This window comes from Anopheles cruzii, chromosome 2, assembly GCF_943734635.1.
Source record: "Anopheles cruzii chromosome 2, idAnoCruzAS_RS32_06, whole genome shotgun sequence".
NCBI classification, from domain to species: domain Eukaryota; kingdom Metazoa; phylum Arthropoda; class Insecta; order Diptera; family Culicidae; genus Anopheles; species Anopheles cruzii.
In genome coordinates, this window is record NC_069144.1 from 14037033 (window position 1) to 14064040 (window position 27008).

At 50.0% G+C, this 27008-nt stretch overlaps 1 protein-coding gene across 1 annotated transcript in view; it reads left to right on the forward strand.

The window, feature by feature from the left end:
- Positions 1-375: 375 nt before the first annotated feature.
- Positions 376-27008, forward strand: part of LOC128278495 (mucin-19-like) — a 69032-nt gene continuing 42399 nt past the window's right edge. The window contains exons 1-4 of the mRNA XM_053017225.1: positions 376-449; positions 18261-18375; positions 19353-19700; positions 21793-21978. Of these exons, the coding sequence (XP_052873185.1) occupies positions 376-449; positions 18261-18375; positions 19353-19700; positions 21793-21978 (723 nt within the window). The remainder of the gene's footprint in view (positions 450-18260; positions 18376-19352; positions 19701-21792; positions 21979-27008) is intronic.

Here is a 27008-nt window from a genome sequence, read left to right on the forward strand (position 1 = left end):
TTACCGCTATGAATACGTTTGTGGAATTAAGTTCTCTGTTTTGTTTTCGGTGTGCGTCCTTCGCTCCCACACGCTGGGGGTGGGTCATTTGATCCGCACCGTTTGGCGCCTTTAATTTCACGCCCAACGGAAGGAGACCGTCGAGCGGAGCTCAAAGTTCGATTCCAGGTAGTGGGACCCGCCAGTGCCGCTGCCCGGTGTACCGCGGAACCGCGGAAGTGGAAGTTAATTATCCTTCCATCTCCGGCCCGGGCGCGTCCTTTTAATTAGTGGCCAGAGATGAGACGCTCCCAAGATGCTGGAAAGCGCACGGGAGAAAGAACGGCAAACAGAAAAACAAGAACGTGACGTAAAATTCAACTTATCACAAAGCAAATGGCCGTGGTGGAGCCGACCGGCCGACCGTTGACCATCACCGGCAAACCGGGAGCATCCGGTGGCCGGCGTCGGTAAGTTTTTCCACGAAAGGATCAGCAACAAAAACTACACAAAAAAGCACCACCGCCACCGGAGGCGCTTAATTAGATTAATTTATGGCTCATTTATTTTGATTATTTCCAAAGTCTCACTTATCTCTCCGCTCCGCCCGTTGGGAGCGGTGCGTGCCCTTTTGCACCTGCGATCGATTGCCGTGGGGCCGGTGGGCCGAAAAGCGATTTTAATTATCCTGATGGTCGTCGGTTCACGATTACACGGCACCGTGCGTCGGTGTCCGGTGCACCGAAATGTGGTTTAATCGCTCCATTTTTTGTGCGACTTTCGGTATTAAGTTTTTTCGACAAGTACTTAAAATTGGAGTGCAAGGGAAATTCGTAAAACGAAGCTCGCACCTTGTGGTGCCTTACGCGATGAAGCGCATATCAAAGATAAGCAGCTCAAATTAAGTATCCCTAAGCTAATGCCCCGTTTTTTTTTGTTCTTCTTTTTCCAGGTATGCTTCGACACGAAATCAATCTTTGGCCAGACACCCGGCCCGACGACAGATGGTTTGTGGTTCGCGCCAAGATGGCGCTAATGCTCGGCGAAAGCGATTACAGCCGGGCCATCCACCCGGGGCCATTCTTTTCATTCACGCCGAAAAAGCCATATTTTTATATCGAAAAAGTGTCGATAAAAGGTTAACTAACCCCGTGTCGCGGTTGACAAAGGATGACAGTTTTAGGGCTCCGGGGTTTGAGTTGCTCCGGTCCGTTTTTTTTGTTTTGTTTTGGGTTGACCCTTTGACATCGCGTTCATCGTTCATCACACCCAAACGAACGCCGGGTATAAGGCCGCTCCTAAATAGGCCGGTCAACTTTTATGTGAATTTATGAGAGCAAACTTCAGCCTAGGTTGGCAAATTTTAACCAAACCAACAGGCTACACCTCGTTGACGATGACGCATTTCGGCCCGGTGGAAGGGTGGAATTAATTCAATTTATCCCGGGCCCTGGGTGCGTCCGTGAGCGCATGTCAATAATTTCAATTATTGACTGTAATTGAAATATGAATCAACAATTTGGTTCCCCCCGAAAAATGGATGCCCGGACGGTGCCGGGTTTCTTGTGTGAAGTGAAGGGGGTTTGGTTCGGTTTGTCTCAGCCATCGATTTCACCGATGGCACCGTTCCGACACCACAAACCGTGCATCCCGATTGCAGTGCAGCAATTTATTCTAATCTATGCAAAATGCAACGCTTCGTGCTGGGCCGAGCGCCGTAAGAACGGTTCGCCGCCGAAAGTGGCCGTCTTAGGTTGGTCCTTGTTCGGTCGATTGAGTCATCAGCCGGACACACGCACGCACAGAGGTGACCAGAGAACGCATTTCGAAGGATTGATGCTTATGGGGGCCGTGCTCATCCAAACTTCACTAATGGCACGGCACATCTTGAGTGCCGCTTCAAGGATCCGATCCGGCCAGCTCCGTTGGAGTGTGCGCGGTCTTCTCGAACGGCGCTGTCCACCCTCGGTCGGGACGCAATTGCCGACCACGCTGACTCACCCCCCCCGGGCGGGTGTAGTTTCGTTAAGTTCATTGTCGCATAAAATTCATGAATATATAATTAAATTGTAGCTCGCACCGGACAAGGGACGATTTGCTGGTCACTTGACAGGATCCCGGAACACTCGGGTCCCGGCCGCTCAAGTACGTGATGGTTTCTCGGCATCCCACAGCGGCATATGTGAGCGCTCGGGCCGGCACGTTGTCCGGTGTCGTTGCTGTTGCTGCTCCGGCTGCCGTTGTCCGGCGGATGTGCCTTCAGCACTTTGGTGCTGAAATATTGTAGCTGCTCCTAAGCTGCTGCCGTCGTCCGGGAATGATGGACTCTCGCCCATCGATAAGAGCGCCCAGACAGTCGCCGACCATAAGTGTTACCTACCAACAGCACCCAGATGGAAGATTATTTTATGGGTTATCTGTGAAGTCATTTAAAAGCCATCAAAATACTTTTCGGGCAGCAGCAGTTTGTTGGTCTGTGGTAAGTGCCATAAAGGGTCAGCAAGGAGCGCTCTTTGTATAGTTAGTTGCCAAGAATGGGTCGATCCAAAGTCGATTAGCTCCTCCGACGACGTGCCGAAACGCATGATGACGCAGTGGTAAATTTATGCTAAACCTCCGACCCGACGCCTATTTCCGACGCACGTGGCTGTGTGTGTGTGTGTGTGGCGAAAGGAAAACTGATAAGCAAAACATGCTCCGGGCTGTGTGCATCCTTCGGGACCCTTTACCACTCACCCGCCAGGTGGCGTTTTTATCGTTAATTGACCAAATTTTGCCTACAATTGTGTAGTGTGCCCTCGTTCAAACATAAAAAAGGACCATTGTTTTCGCAGCAAAAATGGCTGCAAAACCTAGCGAAACTCCGCACTCAGCAACGGGCTCGGCAACTGTTTTCCAACAATTCGAAACTCGTGGCCGACGCGCCGCGGCCAACGAGCATGACGACGACGAGTGTTGAAAGTTGCACTTGATTTTATGGCTGTTGCACAACTTGAACTATTTAATGCTCTCATCAGCGCGCCAAACGAGGAAAGTCGTTCCACCTTCCCTCCTCTCGACCCGGGGAGTTGTCCCGGACGGATCCGGACGAATGCACTTCCGGAAGTACACATTTCAACCGACACCGACCTCACCGGCGGGCTCTCTGTTCATTTCGGTTCGTAGCTGCTGCTCTCGCCGGTTCTCGACAACAACAATCCCGTGAACCCGAAGAAAGCAACTTTTCCCATTTATCTCCCCAAACGGTGCGCTGCGCCCAGAGTGTGATGTGGCGCCAACATTGAGCCCCCTGCTAGAGGTCCTGCAAGAGATCGTTGCGCCAGACCGAGAACCGTTGGTGGGGCCGGTTGCTAGTGAAACACATTCCTCATCACCTCTACAAAACCCGTTCTTTTTTGGACGCCCCACGCGAGGAGGAGGACTATTGGCCGCAAGGCTCCGCAACAAGCTTTGCGTGTGCGTTGGTGCGCCGGGTATCTAATTGCTCCTTCCTGCCTCCGACCGAGGCCGAGATGCACCGCGCCGACAAGTAGTGAAAAGAAATACGCTTATATGCCACACATAAATTACTTCGGGCCGGGAAGGATCGCGAAAAGAGATCGGATTCGCTGTGGATTCGCCCAGCACAGCCCCAAACTCATAAATTAAACTGGCACACGTATAATTAGAAGTAATTTCGTATAATGTGTTTTTCAACACGCCACGCCGGCCCGAATCAAGCGAAGTAACACGCTGAAGGCGGTGCCCTTGCTCCTTGAGCGACTGTCGATTGAGGGTCTGTGTGTGGAATTTAAAAACGGTAGAACATCACATCCCGAAAGCCGGCTTCTTCACGCAATGCCAATCGCCGCCCATCACGGGGGAACACTTTAAAGTTGGAACAAATTATTCTATCATGGCTGTTCTGTTGCGGTTCCGTACGCCACAGTGTCCCAGACCAAGGCCAGGCCAGGACGCCGTTGGACCGTTGGGTTTGGAGCAGTGCGAACAAGTTAAACCACACCGATGCTCTGCCGTTTGCGAAAGTTTGCCAAACAAGAAGGATATAAATTTTACAATTACTTCTATAAATTGTTCTTGCCCGAAACTTCGCAACCCCCAACGGCTGGCGGGCGGCTGTAATAAAGACTTCCATCACCGGCACCGGCAACAACGGATCGTCACCATCACCTCGCCGGAATCCGGCGGCTTGGAAGTTTTGTATTTCGCAAAATCGCAACACTTTTTAGATTATAAACTTCGGAGGGGGGCCTCCCTTGGGGGGCTCGCTGGCTGGCGAGGCTGATGAAGCTGTCCCGAAGCTTCGGCGCTCTGCGCTCATGCTTTAAGAGGCACATCGTTCGAAAGTTTCGGTTCCAGTGGCATAACCAAACGGTGGTGTGGTACCTCTCCGGCGAGAGGTTGCAGTGAAAAATGGCTATCGGGACAATAGGGACCCGCCCGCCACGAAAAAAAACCCGATGCTTTCGGTGCTCGGAAGGATGAGCATAAGTTTGTACGCTTCTTTCTTTTCACCAGTTTGGTCCCGGCCGCGGGTCTAACTCCAAACCCCCGAACATCAAGACATCGCACCCCACAAGACCCAGTCTCGTCTTCAGTTCCACACGGAGCACACGGAAGTTCTGGAGAAGCGCTGTTTCACCTCCACCAGCCAGCCAGCCAGTTAAATACTTCGGGCCCCGAAAGGTCCGGAAACTTTTACTTCCGCTTTAAACGATCGGCATTCGGCGCAAGATGTTCGGGGCGGGTTCTCCTCCGGTGGGTTGAGAAAGGGTTGAGCAGAATGAATGCAGCAAACTCTTCACCGCTGAAAGGCGCATAACGCCTTGCGCCTCGTGCAGCCGGAGGCGCGCGCGCGTTCAGGAAATCGACAGGCGTGAAGGAAAGTTTTAAATTTATTTTCCATGCCCTGCGGTGTGGCGCCCCGACCGGAACCCGACGCGCCCGCGTGCGTGTATGCGTACAAAAGGATGCTCCAAAACGCGCGGGAAAACAATACCTTTTAGCGCGAACAAAAATTAAACACCGAAGCACCGGAGTTGCGAAAAATGCACCCGCGGATCGGGTGTCGGTTGCAGTTGCGCGGGAAAAACGGTGCTCCGGAAAAGAAGTTGCACCCCGTGGATGGATGGGGCGCTGGTGGGAATGCAATTTTCTTGCCATCGATCTGCCCGGTTGGCAGTAAAACAGAAGTGCCGTGGACGGAGCAAGTTCGCCGCAGCTCTCCTTTGCATCGCATCGATAAGATTTATGGTTTCACCTTGCGCCGGAAAAAGTTGTAAAATGCGGTTATGAATCTGAACCGACCGCGGTGCGAGATTTATTTCTCCCGCGAAAAACAATAAAACTCCTCCTTTGCATCCGATCCGATCGTTGTGTGTGTGTGTGTGTTCGGTTTCGCAATGAAAGTTGACGAAACTAATTTTAGTCCCCCAAAAAGAAGTGTGGCACAGCAGGCAATAAAATGAAACTTTCCAACAACCTCGACGAATCGGTTCGGATTGTGGTTGATTTGGAGCGATAAAACTGCCTCCCGTCTGGCCCGCCTGCATACAATGTTGTCACCGCGCCTGAGTCCCGAGGAAAATAATCTTCAAACGACACGGACGGACCTGGAGCTCTAAGTTGCATAATCCGTCTGCCCTCAAAATTGTGGTCACCCAAAAAGGCAATGCAATTATGCACGCTGCTGACGTGCGGACCCCCGACGATGGGGGTCCGTTGCAGCGGTAATTGGGCTGCAAAGTTGGTGCCTAAACCTGGTAGGGTTCCGGTTTATGGCGAAACATAACGCCACAACATCATGTAATTTTGCTACCCCCCCGGCAGCCTAGGCGGTCGGCAAAGTTCACCCTGGGCCCGCAGCTCGCTTTAAGCGCTCCGCCCGAACTCACCCGTCTTAACATCAGTCGGGGTTTTTTGATTCGCCGTCCCAAAAAAAAAAAACGATAAATTGCTACCAAACTTCTCCGCACCGCTGTGTGGATGTGACACGCCGCAGCCAAGGCGGAAGGCTAGAATCAAAGCTTACGGTAGAACTTATCCTATTAATTCTAGCCCGGCCAGCATCAATTTGCGGTTGCGGCGGAAGTGCATCTCGCAACGGCACGCAACACGAGTGGCCAACGCAACAAACATAAATTACGACGGTCATTTTATTACCAAACTTGCGCACCACCGGTGCAACCTGGGCGGAACACCGGTCACCGCTTCCGTCATCCGAATCGGGCAGCAATTGGGCGGCGTCAGGGAGCGGATTTATCTAGCGGCTTCCAGTGACAGCATATGAGGCGCGATTGGGAAAGCATAGCTTGAAGACAGAAAAAAAATTTCATCCCGATGAACTTTTCACAAAAGCAGCTCACATTTATTTAAGATACTAATCGAATCTCCCAAATGTGCGCATATTTGAGAGCTGAATCCGTGATCGTAAGCACCAGTTCTGCTTCTCCCGAAGGATAATTGTTTAGTGAAGGTCCACCATTTTTCTGTCAAGTCGAGGCTCCATTTTGTTTCATGCTGTTGCCGGGTCTTCGGTGTAAAGTCTGGATCAAATCCCATAAGCCACCTCCAGTGTTCCTCCAGTGGCCAAACAGTGATAGGGAACGTTGCAAGCCCCCCCCCCCCCCCCCATGACTCTGGTGTAAATTATGAACCAAAACCTGATTTGTGGAACGTGCCCGTAGACCAGACGTAAAATAAACGCCCCATCAATGCGACCGTACCGTGAGACCCGTGCAGCAGGGAAATCCACCAGCATCGGATCAGTGCAAAGGTTGTGGCCGGTCAACCATGGTTGGGAAACAACTGAAAATTACTACCGTGTGGAGAGGAAAAACAAAAAAAACGTACGAGAATCCGGCCTTCTTCCGTGCACAAACGCATCATCCCATTCACTCGCCCTCGCCGTCACGTGAGCGGCTCACCCGTTTCGCTCCATTACGATAAACCCGGAGTGCCGGGAGCCGGGAGCCCATAAATCATAATGAAAATTTTAATTGGAAAATTTTGATTTATATTGTAGGAAAATTTCATCAATTAGACAAATTTAGTGGAAAAAGCTTCTTTTTTCCGAGAGTTTTCCGAGCAAAATCCGCACGCAGTGATTGGAGTGTGAAACGGGCGAAAAGCGGAGCGGTCAAAAAATGGCCGGGCCGGGCCGGATCGAGATTTATCGGAAACTATGAAGAGGGCTCCGCTCATAATTGGATAGGGTTCGATGAAGGGCGATCCATCGTTCCGGTTGCTGGACCCGGGCCCCCGCCAGGGTTGAGTACCATGTCGTTGGACCAACCGATAGCCGGCCCAATCTACTCTGGCACCCGACACTGAGGCTTCGCTTCGTCGGCCGTCGGTCTGGCGCATTGGAGTATTGGAATTTATTTTACTCGCCGAGCCAAGCAAGTTGATGGTCCATGATGAGGCACCATTGTCGTAAAGCATTTCGGCCGGCAAATAAATTGCCGCGAAATTTGCCCAATCTTTTGAGCGTACGTTTTATGGAATCGTCTTAAGCAGAGACGAGCCAAGCGGGCCGAAAACACTTAAAGCACAATCGGTTTTGTGTCGCTGGCCACCCTGTACATTCGTGGAGTTCCGGATTCGGTATGTTTCACCGCGATTGCGGTTACGGGTACAATGGGGTCCCCTTCTCATTGGCTCATCGCCGGACAAAACCAATGGCTTCAAATGATTTTGTCCGTAAACATCTAAAACAACTGTTTCGAAAACGAGCCTGATAAAAGTGCCACAGTTCCGGTCGGTCCAGAAATCGCCATGCACGGACCAGCCGAAACCGGATGCTTCGAGCGTCCGGGCAACCGCAAATGGGCCATCAGCAGTGCAGGGAAAACTTTTGCTCTTTGATGCCTTCTTCAACGCATCATTATTTCGCACCGGGCCCTGGTTTAGCCCGCCAGAGCATCCTGCGGAGGCCATTCGACGCCACGGTACCACCTAGTTTTCAGTTAGAGCCTGTTCGGCCAAACGGCCAAACACCCGTAAAACGCTCTTTTTATATCCTCACTAGGTGGAGTAGTAACGTTGTCCGGGCGGCGCACCGGAGAGTCCCGAGAGATGCACCGGCCGGCTCGGGAACGACTCCTTCCAACTTTATGCATCCTGAAACCGAGACAGATATATTTGCCGTCATTTTAGCCAACCACAAAACCGCACAAAACCACATCAGGGTTGCAGGGCCAGAAAAACGGGCCAGGTTCCGGGTTTATTCAAAATATTACTTACCCAACGCCGGCGATAAAAATCTCCTCCAACGCCGACGCTCGTTTGGCCCCACTGGGGAAGGTAAACCTCATAAGCTCACGCCGGTAAAAGTTGTTTTACTACTACGTGGGGGCGCCTTTGGCAGAATAGTCCGGACCCAAGGAGATGAATCTACGCCTACGCCATCTGCGCCGAAATAAGCATTGTCCATCGTGAAAGAATTGCGCCCAGCGAAAGGGCTGTCTTTATTATATTGCTATCCACACACACATACACACACACTATCCCTGGCCAGTTTCTGAACGCCTGATTTTTGTTGTTGGCCATGATATACAAAGTATCCTGGTGGTTGGTGAATCACCCATGAAAGCGTTATTTGGAAGAGATTCTAAATTCTTTTGCGGCCACCTTTCTCTCACTCCTTTTTTTTGCTTTTCCACGAAATATCTCTCCTACATTCCTGGGGCAACCTGGCTGGTGTGTCGGTCCGAACGAGGTGACCAATAGACAGCGTGGTACACGTGCTACCTCCCAAAAGGACGGTGGCTGATGGGCGAATTTCCTGCCGAATGAATTTCCGGCTAGTGATTGAAAAATCAAACCCGAATGGCTAATTTGCAACACATAGCGCACAGAGGGGGAGAGAGAGAGAGACAGGACTCCGTCGGCTACCGGGTTCGGACTGGAAGCCGGACACTAGTGTCGCGACAGATGTTCGCTGCACACATGACGGCGGCTGCCCATTGGCTCTCTTGGGAAGTCAATTCCCTTATCCATCCAATTTTGTTGCTGACCATCGTTTCGGAACATCCAAAGATGATGGGTGTGCCGTAAAACGTAATTTCTGGCAAACACGGAACCTCTTCGCGTCGGTTCGATAGACCATTTTCACGTACCTACCATTACGGCTAATGGTGGAAAATAAAAACCGAAACGCCACCGGACGGACCGGCCGGCCTGTGCTCCTGAGCTGGCCGAGAAGCTCCACTAAATGATTTGCAGCCCGCAAAGCCTCGCCGCCAGGGATCGGCACGAATCCTAACCTCCTAAGGGGCTAAGACGCGCACTAAGCAAGAAATTAGTATTCTGCCAATGTAAAGTTTAAGGATTATTTCACGAAAGGCCGCTCCGTTCCCGATGGGCCGATTTATTTTTATGAGTCTGCCTTTAGCCGGCGGGCCCCTTTAAGAGAAACGGATGCTCGTCCCGCTTGGGACTGAGCTGCCGATGTGCTGTGATAGGTCGGTTCACGCTTCACGGTGACCACCAAACCGGCATGGGCTGCGCAGTGCCAGTGCACCGTACAAAAGCTTCACAGAACCATAAATTTCTATTTAAACTGGCAATGATGGTCTGTACTACGGGTGCATTCGCATTCGCCGGTCCCGGGAACTCCAAGTCCGGCAGATATAGCGCTACAGATACCCGTTACTTTGCCAGCATCCGACGAGCGATCCGCTTCCTTGCCGATCCGGCTCCGTTCGTGGCCAAATTCACGACCGTTCAATCCACGGCTGGGCGGGCGGATGGGAAAACATGATGTTGCTGAACACGCTCTCGTGCCGGAGTACGGCTCGCTTTTCCAGTCACTGGATGGAAACAAATATTTATAAACCTTAATAAACCTTCTCGGAACCGGGCTCCACTTGAAACGGCCACCCGCTCGAAATGCGCGCTTCTTTTCCTTCGGTTCGCCACAATCCAAACGGGAAGTGTCGAGGAGGATGGGTTTTAAACTATCGGACCAGAAGCGGGCAGCGGGCAACACACGTCGTGGCCGCGGTGTCACCAGTTCGTCCGAGTCCGAGTTGTGGAAATATTTACCAACTTGCTGCGGTGACTGAGAGCGGCCGGAGTTGTGGATGTGCGCATCAACCACGTTGCGGTTGTTGTGTGTGTGTTGGGGACGAGCTGGAAGGATCTTTTGCACCGGGTAATGGACACCGAGTTGACAGGCACTGCACCACTGGGCGGCCCGTAGTAAAGATACGGGCTTCCCTAAAAGTCCGATTAGAGTCGACCGACGCAGTTACGTCGTCGTTGGCCATCGCGGAATGGATGTGTCTCGAGAAGAAGCCCGGGCGGAAGTTTGATGATAAAACATCCCTTCTTTCGTCCTGGTTCGTCCTTTTTCCTTTTAATCGTCCGATGGATACCGAAGGATTCCTTAATTTAACAGTAATTAATAACAATTAAGCTCCATTACTCAGCTCGAGTCTTACCAGAGTTCTTAGTTTTTTTTTTCTCTTCCCCTCTCGCCGGAAGTGTGAATCGTCTTTTGATGTTTATGAACCTCATTTGTTTTAAGATGGCGTTTTTTTGCGAAAAATTTTAAACATTTTTTTTAGACTCACTTGACAAGGACTGACCACCTCTGACCAAGGACATCTTCTAAAGCTAAAATGTTATCAGGTTCAATAGATAATTTATGAAAATTTTAAACCAAAAATACTCTAGTCTTTAAATAATTGAGGGTTATTAGTTTATTTTCTTAAACTTAGTTTGTTGTATGTTAGTTTTCTTTAGTTCAAACACTTCTACCCATTGATCAACCAGCTTCAGAGAGAGGGTCATAATGTACCAGAAGCAGCCGAGCAGCTGCGCAGCAAAACAAACTCGTTGATTAAATTACGTGTCCCCAGCATATGTCCTTGCGCTGCGTCATCTCGCCCATTGAGAAGGTGTGAAGCACCAACATCCTTTGGCACCGGTTTTTTCTGTTCCATTTTTCCCACTCTCAGAAGCTTGTTTTTCTTTACCTTCACCGGAAGCGCCTTCTTTTGGTGGCGGTTTACGTGTTGTGTATTTGTTTCACAATAATGTTCTCGGTGTGTTTGTCCTGGCGGTGGCCCGGAGACTCAAAACATTAGCCGTCCGTCCGTCCGTCCATCCGTCCGTCGGTCTCAAAATGCACGCCCCGGGAGAAAAACATGATCACAATCTTTCTTCCAAGCGAACGGAAGCGAGTCTGTCGTCCGTCTCGGCAGCGCGGTATTTGCGGCCCCAGCACTGGAGAGCCCTTTGGCAGGGTGGACTGAAAAGAAAAAAAGAACCGACCGGGGCTCTCTGAATAGGAGCATGATATCCTCGGCGTTGCTGGCTGCTGTTGACGACGGGCGGGCGTGCCTTCCCGACCGCCCGCCTGCCCCCTCCGACGGGGCCAGAATTAGAACAAAAGCAGCCACCAGGCGAGGCGGACCGGCCAGAAAAGGACCAAAATTAATGACACTTGAAGACTGGCACTTAATTTCTGTCGTATGAAAACACTCTTAACCTTTCCGGCGGGGTGTTGTCGGTGCTCTCTCCGGCCCGCCCGGCTGTCCCATTTTCCCCTTTTTACACAGCTCGTGAGCAACGGAAGCGATGCAACAGGACGACGATTTGACACTTGGCGTTGCTCTGCCGGCACTCGTTAATGCATACGCTATCTGTTTCTCGGCCTGCACGGTGCCTGGGTTCTGTGCCGCGCCTTGTTGGGCTCTCATAAATTTCCTCCTTCGCCGGCGCACGGAACGGATCGTCACATCGTTCACCGGGCGGAATGAAGGTGTAAATGCGCTCCTCTGTGTGCGAGGTGAATGCAGTTTTCGTTTTGACGGTATTTTCACCGTCGCCTTGTTTTTGCTTGTGCCAACCGAGGGCACCGTTGGAGTGCAGGCTGCCGTTGGCAGGCCACATTAAAAAGAGCGCACAGCACCGCAAACGGTACCAGAGCTCCGGGTGGCCGTGTGGCCGACTCCGCAGCCGGAAGGACGATGACAATTTCCAGGCACCACATCGGAACAAATGAGCAGCAGAAGGCACGGCGGTTTCTTCGTCCTTCGCCATCCGGGTGATCTTGTGCAAACGGTCCGAAGAAGATGATGGCCGCGTGCCGGTCTTGTCCTGTGGCTCGAGAACGGCTCAGGATACAAAACGAAAAGAAAACAATCCGGAAACCGACCCGTTTTTGTGGTGCCTTTTCTGTCTCCTCCTTCACCGAATTAAACACAGCCGGGACACGGGCACACTTCGGAACAGGAACGGAAGTCAGGACAACAACTTCGATTCAGCAACGCCCTTCCGATTCGGCGGAGGTGGGACAAAAAACCAGGACCTCATAAACCAAATAACATATGTTTATTGCCATCGAATGCAACCTCGGGAATCGCCCAATCGACGGCTGTTCGGGAGTTCGGCGGGTCGATGACAACCCGGTAGTCGCTTTTTGTTCATCATTTCTTAGATAAAATCGGTGCTCGGGCCAGCCACTAAACATCGCACTCGCTCCCTTGTATTGCTTCAATTGCCATGCTGTCCCCCGCTGGGTGGGCCGGGTTTTAAGGACCTGTTGCGCTCGCCATTGGAACGAATGCAACAAAAGGCCAGGCCGGATGTGATGCGCTCAAACCGGAACAAAAGGGCTGGTGGCTAGCCCTTCTTTACCCGCACTTGAACCGACCGAGCACCGCACCAACGACCGCGTCCCGACTGCGTGGTACGTTTTTCACTGCTTCGACAGGAAGTACCATCTGTTTCCGCCTTTTACGGGTAAAACAATGTGACGCTGAAAGCTAATCACCCGCCGGCGCGACACCGACTGCATCGGACGAGGGGGGGGTGGGAACGTGTGGGACGGTCACCATCTCGAATTTGCTCCGGTCAACCCCAAAGTGGGCGAACTAATGGCGTTTTTATTCAAATTCACCGTGCCAAAATTCGGACCGACCGATGCGATGCTCCGTCGCAAAAAAGGGGCCGTCGGACGGCCAAAGTTATTATGAAATTTATAACGATGGTCATTTCATTTACATCCCATTACCGGAGAGCAGGCAGGAGCGCAGGTGGCCTCATGTGGCGCGCAAGCATCATTAGATTTACGGCAAGGGTTGGACTCACTGGGCGCGCGTGTGTGTGTGGCTTGTTTAATTAGTGGCAATGTTTTACAACACTATCAACAGTTTGTGATACTCCGCAAGCATAAATTATTCCAATAAAGTATTAAGCTTCGTTTAATAAACACCCGGGCCGATCCGGGCCGGACCGGGCCGGGTGTAGTAGATTAGTTATGCTACGATCCCATTGGTCGAGAGTTGTTTCATTTGAAAATATTATTTGTATTCATTACTTTAAACGTCTGCAGACGGCTCTAATGAGCCAAACTCGTTTTCCAATCCAATCGACACTTGCTTTGGCCTGGTTTTGTGCCCTTCCCAAGCAAGCAAAAGTCATGGAACGACACCGATAAGGTTTCCATTTTTGCACACAACATATTGTGCGCCTTCGGGAGTGATCCCGGAAAGGGATCAACTGGATCTGTGCATAAACCCCCTGCCGAAGGGGCGTGACAGTGGCACGGAGATAACTGGGCCGTCGGATGACACGACTGCACTGCATGATTCCTTGTGTTCCACAGGGCATTACTCTCCGCGTCAGAAGCCCGGAAAGCGTTCCCGCTACATTGTTGTGGCGAGTTAGTGTGGGGCTGGCCCCTTTCCGGTTGGAACGTCAATGAAGCGGTACGTTTCTACAGCAAAGCTAGAACACGACACCGACTGCCGACGCAGGCTGTTGAAGGACTTCTCACGAGCGTACACGATTTTGTGCCGCTTGTGCCGAGCCCTGACAGCGCTGTTCCCCGAGCACAAGAGGGCACAACAGTGTTGCCCTGGGAGTCAATTCAGCAACGGCTGCACCGGCTGGGATTGCAACCGAGGACGCTCTCCGGTTCTTTGTGGCAACTAATAAACGGTATTATATTGGCAGGAGATTTGTGCAATTAAATTTTCAAGTTTAATTGAATGTAACGAAATTAATTGAAACCGAAACCAAGTGAGTTGTGCTGTTGTTCGGTCCGGTTGCGGGAAGACACCACCAGAGCTGTACAGAGCCATTGCCATTTCAACGCAACACGCAACCGTTATTATGCATCATCTTTGCGAGACTGAACCCACCCGTTGTGCTTGGTGCATATTCAATCGTCAGCCAGCAATTTGGCCAACCCGAGGCACGAGGTGAAAGTTTTACCGTCCCAAAATGCTTCCCGAGCACTATTCTCACGATAAGCCGATTTTACGCCGCAAAGACTTTGACGTTCCGTCCCACAGTGCGGCCGTGTTTGTTGTTGGAGCAATGATAATTCACAATCCTCGCAATGGCGAACTCTTCGAGTGGTTGCCCCGAAAAATTATAACGGCCCACACCACGAAACAAATTAAATCCTTCCACTGCACCCGCTTTCGATAGAGTGGCCTCTCGCATCCGCATCGGCATCGGCTTTTACGATCCTGGTCGGTTACGAGAGGTGACTTTGAAAGGGTTGGCGTGCGGGCTGGCGACTTTATGCGGCTTAAGGTTATGCCATTTTGTTTCGTTTAATTTATCCCGAACGGTGGTCATCAACTGGTCATTTCAACTTTATGCCTCATACCTCTCTCATTGGCCCGTTATTTTGTGTTCTCGAGCGCCTGGGAAAAAAACGATTCCCCTGCTCGAGAAGATACACTTTATGTGCGAGCGGCGAGCCAATCGAGGCGGTAACCGGGGCCGGAGATACGAACCGCTAAGAGGTTATGCGTGTCGATGAAATGACATGCTGCCGAAAGTTTAATAACACACAAATAAGCTTACTTTTTACGATTATCCTTTTTCATCCGCCGTCGCCGCCTCCGGGTGGCGGTGGGACGCACGCCGGTGATGCCTCCGCCGGACTTTTCCGGAAAACGATGTTTTAAATAAAGAAATAAAAAGCAGCCGACATCGTTTGTCGCCTCGCCATCGCCGTCATCGTCGGCTTGATGACAGTCGGCGGCTGCCGGTGACACGTTTGTTTCGGCCCACGGGGCGGGGGGCACCGGAAGTGTTACAAATGAAGCAGCCGAAGTGGCAGACATGGCGGTTCCACAAACAAGCCTCCCTGAGACGGTGAAAGGTGGTGGTGGTGGTGAATCGTAAAAAGAAAGAGCGAACACAATTACTCATTTTAACGCCGTGGAGAAAGCTCTTAATTAAATTAAATTTACGATCACCATCGCGCCGCTGTGTACGTGACGGTGTTAGTGGCGTACTGCGGCATGTAAAAATCGCTGCAAAAGTTTCGACACTTTGTCAATGCCGTGCAAGGCCGTGAAATGCGGTGCCACCGCCAGGTAACGGGCGCTTGGTCGTCCTCCCTTAAAACCACCTCCCTCGTAAACGGTAAACACATCTTTCATCTCTTATTAAATTATTACTTCCCATCTTCCGCTGCTTGCCATTTTCTTTCCAATTGTGTGCGCGCCCGCTGCCTTCGGGTGTTTGTTTTCCGGGTGTCTCATTTTAACAACTCACTTCCAGCGTGCAGCCGGCTGCCGGCTGAAAATGATGACGTGCCGCGCTGCTGGGTGATGATGGGTGTTAAAAAATCACCACCATCACGTTCGACGCATCGAGAGCCGTATGGAGAAGCCCACTTTCCTGTCCCGCCGGTGCGCCTAAATCACCTTCCACTGCGCGAGGACCCCACCATTGAGGGGGGACGCTAATGGAAAAGTGGAATAAAAGGCGCGTGTGTCTGTGTGTGTGTATGACTACTTTCGTGTCGGAGAAGCTGCGGTGTCACTCGTTGGCTCTCGATGGCGCCGTAATGGTGATGGAAAATCCCAAACTCCCTGCCGACGACCACACACACACCACTTCGGGTGGAAAATGAAAACAATATTCATTATCATTATGATTACGATCGGCATCAGCCTCGGTGCGCTCGGTGGTGATGGCGTTCATCATCGGGCGTGGTTCGCAATTTGCCACCAGGCACACAAAACTCCCGTATGTTGTGCCAACCGAGGCACCGATGAAGAGGCACCATGCGCCTCCATCATGCTCAAAACATATTCACAGGGCACCATGCGCCTCCATCATCCGCCGGTGAGGCCGCTTGTGATGGATTACGGAAAGTAATGGGCTCGACGGGCGGTCGGGTCGAAAAAAGGGAAAGTAAAACTCGTAAAGAACTCCGATCGTGTGTTGCCGGTCGATCTTGCAACGGCCGGCCAATCGTTGCGGAACGCGATCTAAATTTGGACCCTGCATCGGGGCCCTCTGCTGAAGAATGAGACATAAATTTAAAAGCCTGTCCCATCAATTAGCTTCGAGGCGGCGAGAAGTTGACAGTGGCAAGCTTTTTGACGTGTGATCAGAGCCTCTCTCGCCCAGGGTCCGTTGATGGATTTGTCGGGGAACATTCACCTCACCGGTAGGTCTGGCATGATGGCGTGGTGATGGTGTTGTCTTGTTTGCACCTGAGAAGTTCCGATACTTTAAAGACAGACAGTTACAAAAATACCTCTCAGAGGTTGGGGTGCTTTTGTTTGAAGTTCGAAGTTCGTAATATTAGCATCATAAAAGCTGGATGACTAATTCGCACACTCATTTCCTGTTCCTTTCCAGGGTCGTTGCAATCGTGAGAAACCGCCGTGTAAATACTTTCATCCTCCCCAGCACCTGAAGGATCAGCTGCTGATCAACGGTAGAAACCATCTCGCCTTGAAGAACGCCCTGATGCAACAGATGGGAATTTCGCCCGGCCAGCCGGTTCTCCCCGGCCAAGTGCCAGCAGTGGTAAGTTGCCCAGTCCGCGCCAGTTAGTAGCCGTACCCGCGCCGCCGCGTGCATTCGAATCGAATGGCATCGAACGAGAGAGAACCAATCGCGCCGCGCCGATGGATCCAACCCGTCCGCGAATCACTCTACCCAAAGGGGCGACGTCAAAGCGAAACCGTTGGTTTCCGTTTCCTCTTTTCAGTCTTACAATTCAACGGAATGTGAATCTTTTCCAATTAAATACCGTGTTCAGTCCGGCGGATGGACATTCGGCCAAACAGTGGCGTCTTCCACTTCTGAAAAACCCACAGCAACTCCCCGTTTACCTCCCTTCATCGGCAGCGTGGCTCCATTTTCACTTTATGTTGCGTGCTTTCATCAGCCTCTCTCTCTCTCGCTCGCTCTCTCTCTCTCTCTGTCTGTCTATCTCTCAAACCATTTATGATTTTGATTGGGTTTCCACTCTGTCGCGCTCACACCAGAACACAGAACCACCGCGACAGAAAACGACGCGCGTGGACTATGAGCGCAGCAGCAGCAGCATCAGCAACGCAAAGCAAAACCTCCCCCACAGCGGGCGGCATGGCATGGCGAATTCCCCGAACGAAAGAAGGCGCCAAATTACTCACATACATTCCTGGTCCACCGGTCATCAGTTCATTGCGTCCCGCATGTGTGCCAGGGTTAATGATTTAATGTGTGAACATGGCGTGTTACGCGAATGGGGTGTGTGATTGAGATGCGCGAAAGCGAGAGCATTATTCACATCTTTCACTCGATTTCCGTTTCATAAAAAGAATGTTTTTGTTTTGTTTTATTTTATTTATTAATACGTTTGGGACTTTCTTCTGTGTTTGTGTGTTTGTGCGAGTGTCAGATGCGGATCGACTAATATCTCTATGTATGCGTGTGTGCGTGCGTGTGTGTCGATTAAGTTGACTGATTAATGCTTTTTCTTTTCCCAAACTTAATTACCAAACAAAAAAGACGATTCCCTCTTGTGTGGCCAACTTACCAGCTTACAAGCCAATTGCTGGTGTAATTCACCGCGAGGTGCTAATCGACCCGTAATTTCACGGCCCATGTTGGCTCAGCCAATGTTCACAAAGCTTCACTAGCGGAAGCGCCTAGTACTCAGCATAGTCTGCCCCTCGGTGCCCTCCAATTAGCGGCCGAAGTGGCATAAGGGAAGCAATAGTGTGCGCCAGAGCGAAGGACCCTTTTAGTTTGAACAACTTGGGCAAACTGCGGACTACCACAAGCTTTTCGGCGAGCAAACTAGCCAAAAAACAAACCCACGGGAAACAGAAATTGAGCACGAACAATCACCGCAAGGTGGACGGGCGTCAAGGGCTGTCAAGGGAGAGTCCCTGCTCGAGGGCTGCTGGGTTTAGTCGGGGATTTATACGTTCAGTCGATTCCATCGCCGCCGCCGGGCAGCGGGTTGTTTCTTTTTCACCAAACACTGTTTCTTTCTAATTTCGTTATGGTTTTTAAAGGTTTCCGTTGGTTAAAGCGTTGCACGCGGGTCCCTTCCCTCGCAGGCGACACGTCTTCCAGCAAGAGCCACCCCTCAGAGTGGTCCCGAATCGCGCGCGAATCGCTGTAAGATCGGTAAGCCTTCACCTCTAATCGAGCATCGCGAATCCTGCGCTTGGTGCCGTTTGGCCGGTCCTGCGGCACGTAATGCTTGGTTCCTTCCCGGTTCCTGCCGGAGCCACACAGGGAGTGAGGTAGTGTGCCTTGTAGTGCGGGGTAAAATTCTTTCTCTGCTCACTCTTCGCTCAGCATCATAGTGGGACGGGGTGAGGAGGGGCTTGTTTGGAACCTAGGATCGGGCTTAATGGCCCGAGCAGCCTGGCCGAAAGTAGTTGAAGATTTCCGAAGGTTCCCGCACGACCGGGCAGGGCAACATCAGATGCGCTAACTGCTCTGCTTTTGCTGTCTTTGACTCTCTCTCCTGTGCTCTCTCTCTCGCTCTCGCTCTCCCTTTTGCTGTCTTTCTTTCTTTCTGAACCCCTGGGGCCCCCGGAACCGCTTCCGCTGCCTTAGCGAATAGAAACATCGCATCCCTAGCCAGCCAGCCAGTCAGCCTGCACGATCCGCGCCGCCTTTGGAGAGCTTACTACTGCCGTTAGTTTTTAGTTTTCTTTAGTTTACTTAGTTTACTTACCTTTTAAGTTTTCTTCTCAGCCGATCCTTTGCCAATCTGACCCTTCCCGATGATCGTTGATCGAATTGTAAGAGACCCGCGTCTCAACCGCGTATATGATGTGGGTATGGGCGGCCTATTTCTTGTTTTCCCCTCCCCCTTTACCCTTAATTCAGAACTTCCGGTGATTGATAAAAACAAAAGCAAAATGGTTACCTTCTCTCTAGCAGCTTATCGGAGCCCGCGATAGCCTTCGGATCCGTTCCGATGATCATTCAATCTCTTTCTTTCTCTTTCTCTCTCTCTCTATATCTCTCCTCTATCCGTGCGGCCGTTCTCTCTCTCTATTTTTCTCTCTTTCTCTCTTTCGTCGTGTCTGGCCGTTCCACTTTCTCTCGCCCTCTCTTCCTCTGTCACTCTCTATTCGGGGGTGTAATAGAATGGGGGAACGGTGGCGACCACGGTAGCGACGGCCGTTCCGCCGGCGGCCGCAGCCGCCCTCGGCTTTACGCTGGCCTGGGGCACGGCCCCACCGCCTCCGTACACCACCTACGTCGTTAGCCATAGTCCCGCCAGTGCCGCCATCGCGACGCACCACAATGGTAACAATGGTCCGGCGAACGGACACTGTAACGGCGCCACTAGCGCCAACGCCCCCAGCAACACCACCACCAACGGCAGCACCGTCAACGGCCACGTCAACGGGCACAGCGTCACGGGCACCAGCATCAACAATAACAACAGTAACCACTGCAGCAATAACAACAGCACTACCACCACCTGCAAAGTAATTACCGAACAGTGTTTTTTTACGCGCAAACAGCCACCAAAAACCCAAAAACCATTTTAGCCAAGCGAAAGCCGACCCAACTGAAGCCAAAATCCTATCCGGCGCTCCTCCCGGAGAGTGTCCACAGCCCAAGTAGCCAGTGCGACCCGCAGATCCACGTTTTTTGTTTTGTTTTGTCGAACCAACCATTCCCGATATGCGCCGATATGTTTTTGTTTTGTTATCCTTCTGCTCACTCTTTCTATATCTCTCTCTCAACAACAATCAAAAGCCAACAGTTTTGCGCCATTTTTTTTTTCGTCTCCCAACTACCTCCGTTTAGCCTGTTTCCACCTTTTTCTGCTGCCTCAATTAGCGTTTGGCGCGTTTTTGTCATTATTTCCGATTTGAGCGTGTATACATTATGCTGCGTTTTGTGTGTAGAGCGTTGGTATTAGCCACTAAATTTTTCCAAGCAAAATCGTTTCGCTGTTCGTGTCACGAAGCTCAATTCGATCATATTTTGTTTGTTTCTATCGCATTCTGCGCTGTTTATGGCGTACATTTTTTTCCGTTTGATTCACTAGAACAATTATAATCCCGAATTTTCGTTAGCAAAATGTATAACGGAAGCCCAGCCCGAGTAGAGCGTGTTTTGAGTTTGTATGTGAAAGTGTTTTCTTCTAAATTCTAATGTCGCCCAGCGCCTTCTATGAGCCCTAAATGTACACGAAGTAACGGAGTCGAAGAGAGCGGGACCATCGCAGCGGGCAAGCTTAGTGTACATTTTCTATAGGTGCGAGGGTGGCCATTCTCCGCGATACTCACCATCATATGACAGCTAGAGCCACAGAGGGCTGTCAGAGTAGTGCTTAGCGAAAGCCGTGTGCCTTCTCTTGTATCCTTGAGCAACACGCTGAGCACGGCGGTGTGCGGCGCCACAGCACACTGCGATCCGTGTGCGTGTGTTATTATTTTTCTTTTTCTTTAAGTATGCGTGCTTAGTGTGTTTGCGTGTGGTTGTGTGTGTGTATGTGGATTGAAGAAGCTCATTTTATCTCCCGCGTGGCTTGCAGCTTTCATTGTTCATTGACCGACCGACCCATCCCTCGCCGTGCGGACGACTCTGCGCGGTCTACCTAAACGATCGCTTGCATGAAACCGAATCTAGCCTCCGCCAGGTGGCGCCACCGATGCTGAAAATTTAGTCGTCGTCGTAGTCCTTTCGAGTCGCCTCAGAATCAATCAGTTTTTAAGTAACGGAACCGGATTTGCTGCCGCCGCTTGTGGGGCTGCGCTTCTGCGATGCTGCTCTGCGTTTCACGAAAACCTGCGTCACCCGATTGGGTGTCCTGTCAGCTGGCTGGTGTGTGCGTGCGTGTGTTTGTTGCTATCCATGTTTTCTTCCCCTCTCTAGATCAATCGCGGCATGTGTCGCGCGAGACAAGTTTCGCTTTTCCGATTTTCTTCCCCCTCCCCCAAAACGTATGCCTAATGCGCCGTCCTTCACCACATATTTAGGTAGTAGTGGCCGTGTCACAAACAAACTTTGCTGCCTGGTTATGGATACAACACGGGTACACTATAGAAAGATTCTAGATTAAAACATTTGAAAACCCGACTCTGCTGAGCCGTTCCGTAGCGAAGTGACTATCGAGTGCGCGTTTGTGTGTTGCATGATCCATGCTTGCGTATATGCGTATAACTTTCTTAATAGATTTAGCTTCTGAGCTTGCGCTACTTGGAGGTAAAGGTACCGCCGCACACCAACGTTCGCACACACACACACAGAGACACAAACACAGCTGCAGGCTCCCTGGGAGCCGCGTGCCAACACGCTTGAGATGGCTAAGTGCATTGAGATATGGTGCTCTCCGTGCCCACCTATTTGTTTTGTATTCCTTCCGCCACAACCACTTCAACTGTACCCGGTACACGGGGACTTGACTTAAAAATGCTTTAATTTGTATTTGTTTCGTCTCTTTCTCTCTCTCTTTCTCTCTGTTTCTCTCTCTCTTTTCTCTCTATCCTCGCATATCGCCTTGTCCATCTGTAACACACCGGTAAAAATGTGACCGTTGTAACCATTCTTCAACCACAACTGACACAGGCAACCAACCCTTACCTGGCTGGCATGCCAACGAGCACGTACAGTCCCTACTTTCAACCCGGCCACCTGGTACCGACCCTGCTCGGTCCCGTCTCCGATCCGTCCAGCGTGTCGCAGCTGGGACCGGTCGTCCAGCAGGCCGTAGTCTCGACCCAGCAGAAAATTCCACGCTCCGATAGGCTCGAGGTAAGTGTTCCCGGTGTTCCACGATCTCTAGCCACCTCAAATCCGATTGGACGCTTGGACCAGAAATGGGGCCATGAACAGTCTATCTCTCTCTCTTTGTCTCTGTCTCTCTCTCTCTATCTCTCTCTCTGTCTCGATCCCAGTCCTAGTCATAGCCCTAGCTCCAAGATAAACCAAAATGAACCATCTCCCGAATCCCACCCGCCTTGATCCCTTGAGTGTCCTTTTTGGTATGCTTCCTACTTTTTGGTCGTTTCTCACTCGATAGTGTTTGATGTGAAAGTCCCCGCACCGACTAACCTCGCCTCCCTGCCTCTCCCGACCGAGTGATGTGCAGCCCCCTCTCGCACCATCACCACCAAAGCCGTCGTGGTCCGTAGAGCTCCCCGATACTAGTAGTGCATCCTGACCACTTCGCTCCGTCCTGCCGTCCCGCCGAATAGATATTTCTATATACATATATTTTCTCTCCTTGTCTCTCTTTCTCTGTCTGTAATTGTATTCTATCGCACCCTCTTCTTTAATTGTTTTACAACCGTTTTTTCTTACTGTATATTGTATATGTTCTACTCGTTCTCGCTCACACTTACTCACCTTTCTATATGCAAATTTATTGGAAAGTAAACCAAAAATAAAAAAAAATAAAACACATAAAACCAATAGGAACGCCCGATTAACTGCGAATGTGATTAGAGAGAGTGACGATTAATGTGTAAGCACGCATCCATGTTTTTACATGTTTAAATTAATATATTCTAAAACTTAATTATGTGTTGAACATTCCGCGAGCAGGCTCCATTTGTAGTGGTTGCAAAACAAACAAGAAACAATCATGTAATAACCGGCCGGTCCGTCCGGCACGGTTATGTGTTGTTTCCTTGTTGGCTCTTCGTTACTCGAGGGCCGCCAACAATTGAAATCGACTATCAAAATGTAAAACTGTAAATAGACGCAAGGTTATTGAGCGAACCGAATGGATTCCAAATTTAAGTGTTATCACCGAACTACATAGCTTTAAAGTCAAAATTTCAACCATTTTTTCCGTTCACCACCATCGTTTTGGACTCATTTTCCTTTCCATTTTACCGTTTCCTGTTATCGTTCATAGTCACATCATTTTTCTTTCACTCGGTACCATTCGAACCATTCGTTATCGTTCGATCCGCGCACAAACACCGTATTGGAATGAATTGTGATGTATACATTCGCTCTTAATATCCATTCGATATGTGTTGTTCGATATGAAGAGGCTACTAAACATTCGTTGTAATTTATTTTTAATCTTTCGACTACGATTTGATGTCTTGCATTGCTGCATTTTTATCATTCTTCTACGCTTCCGCGCACGACTGTAAACGTTTCAGTTACTACTTTTAAGCAAATTTTACGATAGGCCAGATAGGTTTACTGAATCATGGTTTAGTTTTTTTTTCGAATTTCTGCGGATACGGAAAGAGAAATGGTATATTGTTAACGCGTACAAACCAATATGCTGGACCTGTGGCTGGCCAATATACGAGCGAAAGGCACGTCGCGCTGAGAATGTTTAGTGTAGGGTTGCAGCAGAAATGAAAAGTTACTTTCCCAAAAAGACGCATTCAACGGAGTAGTTGTGCCACAAGCACCGCCGAAACCGTTTGTTTGGACGGGATCCAAAACTGGTACACTGCTTCTAGGCTGGCCTCGGGTGGCGGGACAAACGAAGAGCGAGGGCCAACCACCATATGGCGCGTACCAACCGATTAGTGAAATGGACCGAAAGCACTCGTGGTGCCACTCGTAACATAATCTGATTTTCATTTCACATACAAACAAACACGACAAATGTAAGCCAAACCCATCGTCGTCCTGGGACGCACGTGGGACGAAGTGAAACAACAGCGGACGGGGACGACGGTTCGGTTGATGCTGGTACACATGATGCTGCCGGCAAATGACGGTCGGCATTTGTTTGCCTAGTCAAGCGTAAAATGTGCAACGTCGGTGCAATGTGACCGCTGCAATCGATTGCACATTTCGACCGGGTGCGATTAAGCATGCGATCGGTGTCACACTGATTCGGTACGTGGCTTCCAGGCCAGTGGAGTGGTCACTTGAAATCCTGTTAAATGAGTCCTCGCGGAACGATCCTCTTGTGGGTGCCGAGGGTTCGTGTGAAGTTAGGTCATTCAAGTTTAAGTGAAAAAAACTTTATCCGACGCATTGTTATACTTTTGAACGGCCCTGAGCTAATTATAAAGTCCTATTCGGATGACTATTCCACGGAGCACCAGGCGTCTCCATCATGTTGTTGTTTCCTGTTAAATGACATGTAACAGGCATTTAGACAATTGGATTTTTAATTGGAAACTTCGATTTAAAAAGATGTGACACCTTGCCTCTAAAGATAGATCCCATTGTTTCGATTCGCTCGCGTTTCAATGTTCCCACGAAAACAATGCCCCAGCCTATAATGGCAAACGGGTCTTTAATGGCGCACTGTTGTCCTTTTCTGTTGTTTAAATGCAATAAACACCATGCTTATGCGTGCAGCTAATTAATTATGAACCTCTGCATCAATAAATAAAGGGAACACCCGGTACCAAAGTTCATCAAGCCAGCTGAATAGGGAACACTGCATCAAAGCACAGGGCAGGGAATCAACCTTCCCCGTTTGGGCGGGCAGCAGTTCATTGAACCATTTAATTCATAATAAATAATTACACGACTCACGATTGATTGCCAATAAATCACTGTAGGTCACGCACGCCGGCCGGCCTTTAGGGAGTCTGCGGACCACCACCGTTGGTGTCACCGTGAGACCGTCACTCATGCAACCCTTCACCCACTTTCGCTCTATATTTGCCATGCCCAGCCGCAGCCAAGGACGGATCAAAATAAAAAAATCGAAATGCAAAACGGTTAGAGTAGAGACTGCGGAATGTGCTGTCAGAAGCGGAGTAGTGCAGAGCGTTTAATGTGTACAGCCAGCAGCCATGCGTATAACTCGTTGTTGCGCTTCCGATCTTATGTTTTGCCAGATACCATAAATGTTGTTTGTGATTGCGCCAACTACCTACTAAATAGCGTCACATAGCGTTGCTAGTGTGCGGAATGGAGTTCACATGCGATATTAAACGTATACAACACGCTCTAACACGCTGCGAAGCGAACTGTCGTTACGCGTTACGGAGATAGAAACAAATACGAACGGTTGGTTCGATCAGGCCACTGGAATGTTCCAAATCTCACCGTCTTTATGTTTTTTATTCTATTCTACGATTTCTGCCTATTAACTAGTGAATGCACACCCAACCTTTACATTAGTGCCTCCATTACGTTAGATGATCTAGCTTTAGATGATAAACCTACTCATTCCCTGTTGCGATATTTGTTCCAAATCGTTCGTTAACTTCCTCCCTCTCGCTATGTTTGGTGATCTCCGTCGATCCTGTTGTGTTGTGTAGTGTCACTACTATCGTATGTTTCGTTTCCAAGCCCAATCAGATCTCTCGTTCCCAGTCAAACAACGTGAAATGATATGTTGTGCGTACAGAAAAGCATTCAAATGTTTCGTGTGGCCAACGGCCTCCGTGCCGTGCCGTGGCCCCCATCATCTTAGAGCGATCATGCTAGCGAAACGTGTTTCCAAGTTGTCCTCCTGTTGGCGTCTGTCTTACACAACAACACCTTCCGCAGCCCAGCCACACAGACTTTCTCTCACTATCTCTCTTACTCTCTCTCTATCTGTCTCTCTACTTCTCACTCTATCTCCCTCTCTCTATCATTCTATAACATTTCTTCTTTCATTTTCTGTACGTTCTTCTTCGTAAAGCAACCCTCACCTTAATTTTCTTCACAACGTATCCGTATAGCCGCCGCTAGGTTCGTACCTGTCACCTGATTTTGCGAGAAGCCTTATCTTGTGCGTGCGTGCGTGTAAGTATGTGTGTGTGTGTGTGTGTTATCACAGGCAAACCAGCGCACACACACACACGCACACACAGAGTGAGCATGTATCGTTGTCCTGCACTACCCAACCGTTGCATTCGGCAACAACGATGACGATGCTCCACGCTAGGCGCGCACAGTAAACCCAAACGTCCCGATCGCCGTCCGTTCACGATTTCAGAACTACCCCTTTCGATGTCCATTGCATTCGTGCAAATCACGACCGCGTGCCTTTGCGCGTGTTGCTATCCGGGTGATAATCACCTGTGCTGATCCCCGATCGTGCAATCGGCCCGATGCCACACGCTACCGTAAGAACTTGCAATACAATACGAAACCCAACACTCCCTCTGTCTCTTTCCTCGTTATTTTTGCGCCCTACTTTCGGTTTTTGTTGAAAATCCCTTTTTTTGCAACAGATATTTAAAAAAAGATCAGCTCCTCACGCAAGCCGTTTTTCGTTTAAAACTTTCCTTTCGTCCATTTGCAATCGAAAGCTTACGTTTGCGATCCACGTTTGTGTTTCTTATGCTTGCGCATCACACAAATTGTTTACCATTTTACGTCGCCGACTCACTCTCTGTTGTCTCTGGGAAGCCTCAATACAAAACGCTGCCGTAAGGCGCTCAGTTCTGTTAATTCATGCAAAACTCCACGAAAAACAAAGAGAATGATAGAATGAGTCACCTACCCACTTGTGGGTAGATGTTTCAACAACATACCAAAACAAATCATATTGATGCTTCGTCCAGTTGCCCAGTACTGTTAATTTCCTATTATGTTCGTACGCTTTTCTCGTACGCTTTTCGGTTTTCGACTGCTCATGCCGCAACTTCTATTCTATGCTTCGAAGCATACCCACCCAACCCGTTAATGCTTGGCTCGCGTTATCAGTGTTCAGTGCATTTTAAAGATTCTTTTTCATTTCACCATTGCAAAATACGGCTTTGCAACCCCCCGTTTTGTGCTGCGTTTTTGATGGCAAAATGTTGAAATTGGGACCCCCTTGTTCGCGTGTCTCGTAAAGCAAACCGAATGCGTGCCAGAATGCGTCGCAACTTGACAAACGTTTCTATTTTGTAAATTTTTTTTGTTTTCGA